General features: G+C 48.2%; 1 protein-coding gene across 1 annotated transcript; it reads left to right on the plus strand. All coding sequences in view use genetic code 11, as the record gives it.

Moving 5' to 3' along the window:
* Window positions 1–157: 157 nt before the first annotated feature.
* On the plus strand, window positions 158–1,429 carry EGR_10437 (Heat shock cognate protein; the record flags this gene model as incomplete). Its single annotated transcript, XM_024499686.1, has 1 exon — window positions 158–1,429. The coding sequence occupies one exon, from the start codon at window positions 158–160 to the stop codon at window positions 1,427–1,429; it is 1,272 nt and encodes a 423-aa protein (XP_024345893.1).
* Between the last annotated feature and the right edge of the window lie 429 nt (window positions 1,430–1,858).

Here is a 1,858-nt window from a genome sequence, read left to right on the forward strand (position 1 = left end):
GGCGTACTTAAACGAGAAGGTTACAGATGCGGTAATTACTGTGCCAGCGTACTTCAACGTGGGCCAAAGACAGGCCACTATAGACGCAGCAAAAATAGCCGGCTTAAATGTGCTGCGGCTCATCAATGAGCCAACAGCGGCTGCCATTGCATACGGCATGGACAAGAGGAGCAACAGGCAGCGCAATGTGCTCATCTTCGATTGGGGAGGTGGCACCTTCGACGTGTCCATCCTGTCCATGGAGAATGGCAAATTTGAGGTGAAGGCGGTTGGTGGTGACACGCACCTGGGTGGCGAGGACATCAATTCTCGACTGGTGGATCACTGTGTGGAGAAGTTCAAGCAGGCTCACAAGGGTAAGGATTTGACCACTAGCATGAAAGCTATCGGCCGTCTGAGAAAGGCGTGTGAGACGGCAAAGAGGATGTTGAGCACGGCTGAGTCCACTAATATAGGCATAGAATCGTTGTTTGAGGGCATTGATTTCAGTACGACCCTCGCACGGGCCTCATTTGAGCAGTTGTGCTCGGACCTCTTCAGTCAGACGATGGATGCTGTGAAGACAGCGTTGAATGATGCGAAGATGGATAAGGCTGACATCCACGAAATATTGCTAGTGGGCGGATCGACGCGGATTCCGAAGGTGCAGAGCATGTTACAGGACTTCTTCACTACCAGCAAGTTAAACAAGTGCATAAATCCAGACGAGGCAGTGGCGTACGGTGCGACGTTGCTGGCTGCCAATGTGAGTGGTGGTGGTGGTGTGTCGAATTCGATGCAGGATTTGATGTTGCTGGAAGTAACGCCACTATCACTGGGATGGGAGGATGCGGATGGTATAATGGTGATTGTGATAAAGCGAAACACGCGAATTCCGACGAAGCAGACATGCAAAAGCTACACATCCAGCGATAATCAAAAGTCATCGCTTTATAAAATTTTTGAGGGTGAACGGGCGAAGGCAAGTGATAACAACTTTTTGGGCCAGTATTTGATAGAGGGTTACCCAGCGGCGCCGCGTGGTGAGATTGAGTTTGAAGATACCTTTGAAATTGACGAAAATGGCATTCTCCATGTGTCGTCGGTAGAAAAGTCGACGGGGAAGCAGAACAGCATCACCATCACTAAGTACAAGGGCCATCTTTCGGAGGAGGAGGCAGAGCTAATGTTGGCTGAAGCGGAGAAATTCAAGCAGGAGGACGAGAAGGAGAGGAGTAGGGTGGCAGCGCTGAACGCGTTAGTGGACTGCATCTACAGCATAAAGAGGAAGTTGGAGAAGAAGGAGATAAAGCAGATATCAGAGGAGTACCGACAAACTTTACTTGCGAAGTGTGAGGAGATGATCAAGTGGACGGACACCAAGAAACAGGCCACAAAGGAGGAGTACGAAAAAATACGTAAACAGTTTGAGGGTGCGTGCAACTTATAATGGCAACGGAGAAACCCGGTTTGTGATCATGAAGATATGATTAGTGAAATGGCAGATTCGCACATCAAATCACCTCATTTAGTCGACCCTGTCAGAGGCAACTTTGCTAAATTCTTGATGTACTTATTTAACCCTGACCGCAACCCCTTGTTCATTGTAACCTGCTTTGTCGTTTGGCAACAACGAGCATCAGTGTTCACTAAGGCATTCGCCAACTTAATTTGACATTCATTTTGTCTCCCACATCTATCTCTGCGCACTGCTATAATCATTTTTTGTCACTTGACATTAGTCTGCGATGATTTTGAAGAGCACGCTGGCAATCACTTTACATTTCTCATGTGGGTGTCACAGTCAGTTCAGCAAGGGGTCTCGCCATAAGCTTATTGCGTGGGTCACACCATTTGAAGGTGCCTTCCAAGTACACAT

The sequence above is a fragment of the Echinococcus granulosus genome (assembly GCF_000524195.1).
Source record: "Echinococcus granulosus chromosome Unknown EG_S00220, whole genome shotgun sequence".
In the NCBI taxonomy this organism is placed as follows: Eukaryota; Metazoa; Platyhelminthes; class Cestoda; order Cyclophyllidea; family Taeniidae; genus Echinococcus; species Echinococcus granulosus.